The following is a 1,489-nucleotide window of genomic DNA, read 5'->3' on the forward strand; positions in this document are numbered from 1 at the left end:
GTGTTGTCATCTGATAGGTACATAAATGTATTATATGCATGCACTCAATGAGGCCTGACTATTGTAAGCGCGTTGCCCTAACGCAGTAACGCCTCACTGAGAAACTTAAACTAGTCAGCGAAATAGATTGAGGTGACGGGCGCAATAGCCAAGTGGTTAAAGCGTTGGACTGTCAATCTGAGGGTCCCGGGTTCGAATCACGGTGACGGCGCCTGGTTGGGTAAAGGGTGGAGATTTTTACGATCTCCCAGGTCAACATATGCGCAGACCTGCTAGTGCCTGAACCGCCTTCGTGTGTATACGCAAGCAGAAGATCAAATACGCACGTTAAAGATCCTTTAATCCATGTCAGCGTTCGGTGGGTTATGGAAACAAGAACATACCCAGCATGCACACCCCCGAAAACGGAGTATGGCTGCCTACATGGCGGGGTAAAAACGGTCATACACGTAAAAGCCCACTCGTGTGCATACGAGTGAACGCAGAAGAAGATTGAGGTTAATCACCGTGTTGTGATTCAAGGGAAGCAACTGCTGTCATTGTCGAGAAGCTCAACCGAGAACGATTTTCTTTCCGCTTTTCTAACCGGCGGCCGCCACTGACACTGCCCCTTGAAATCTGAAAATGGTTTACAATTTTGTATGTGCCATTATACTTTCTTTGTCTTGTGAGCTCAGTTCTTCTGATGCAAGGAAGTTATTGTGTCAGTTTTTTTTAATCCGGTGAACCAAACTGACAAGACTGGGACGCGCGGTTGGCGGCCAACTTGTTGGGAAGGGAAACAAATCTCACTGACATCGAACTGCTCTACGGTTTAGCCTTCAATAATGGTTGGCAATGTCTCACCTTTGAACTGCCTTGCGTCGTTGTAGTTTAGGGGCTTCGTTCCCTCTGCAAGTTGAACGTCAGCGACGACAATGCAGAAGACGCAACAGAAACACACCAAGACAGCCACCGCAACACTTGTCGACGCCATCTCTCCCGGCAGAACGCGCGCTGGATTTCGGACAATTTTATTTTTTTTTTTTTTTTTTCTCAGTCTTTTTTTTCCCCCACTGGGACCGACCAAAGATACGCCGTGCTGTAACCGCCGGTGTGCGAGCCAACAACTGAGCTGTCTGTCTGTTGAGAGCACACTTGAACACTGGTTTTATTCAGTTTTATCGCTGTCTCAGCGGTTGCGACGAAAGATCCGGGAAAGATCGCTCGGCTAGTGGGCGGTGTTCGGGGATCGGCCGGCGCTTGTATAAATTTGGAATACAGTCTAACTTGTTTCTCTCTGGACTGAAAGCGAGTAAAGCGCGCGAAGTGATTTGTCAGTGACGGTGTGTGTGTGTGTGTGTGTGTGTGGCACGGTGTTGCAGGCGGTGTTAAGGGGGCGGGGCGCGGGTGTGTGTCAATGGGGGAGGGGGGAGAGTGGCGAGTAGGGCGATGGGGGGAAGGAGGTGGAGGGGGGGGGGGGGGGAGGCAGAGGGGGGACGAGATCACA

At 50.4% G+C, this 1,489-nt stretch overlaps 1 protein-coding gene across 1 annotated transcript in view; it reads right to left on the minus strand.

Moving 5' to 3' along the window:
* LOC143295730 (angiopoietin-related protein 2-like) overlaps positions 1-1,263 on the minus strand; it is a 17,644-nt gene extending 16,381 nt beyond the window's left edge. The window contains exon 1 of the mRNA XM_076607351.1: positions 847-1,263. Within this exon, the coding sequence (XP_076463466.1) occupies positions 847-976 (130 nt within the window). The 5' untranslated portion in view covers positions 977-1,263. The remainder of the gene's footprint in view (positions 1-846) is intronic.
* Positions 1,264-1,489: the final 226 nt, after the last annotated feature.

This window comes from Babylonia areolata, chromosome 21 (assembly GCF_041734735.1).
Source record: "Babylonia areolata isolate BAREFJ2019XMU chromosome 21, ASM4173473v1, whole genome shotgun sequence".
Lineage (NCBI taxonomy): Eukaryota > Metazoa > Mollusca > Gastropoda > Neogastropoda > Buccinidae > Babylonia > Babylonia areolata.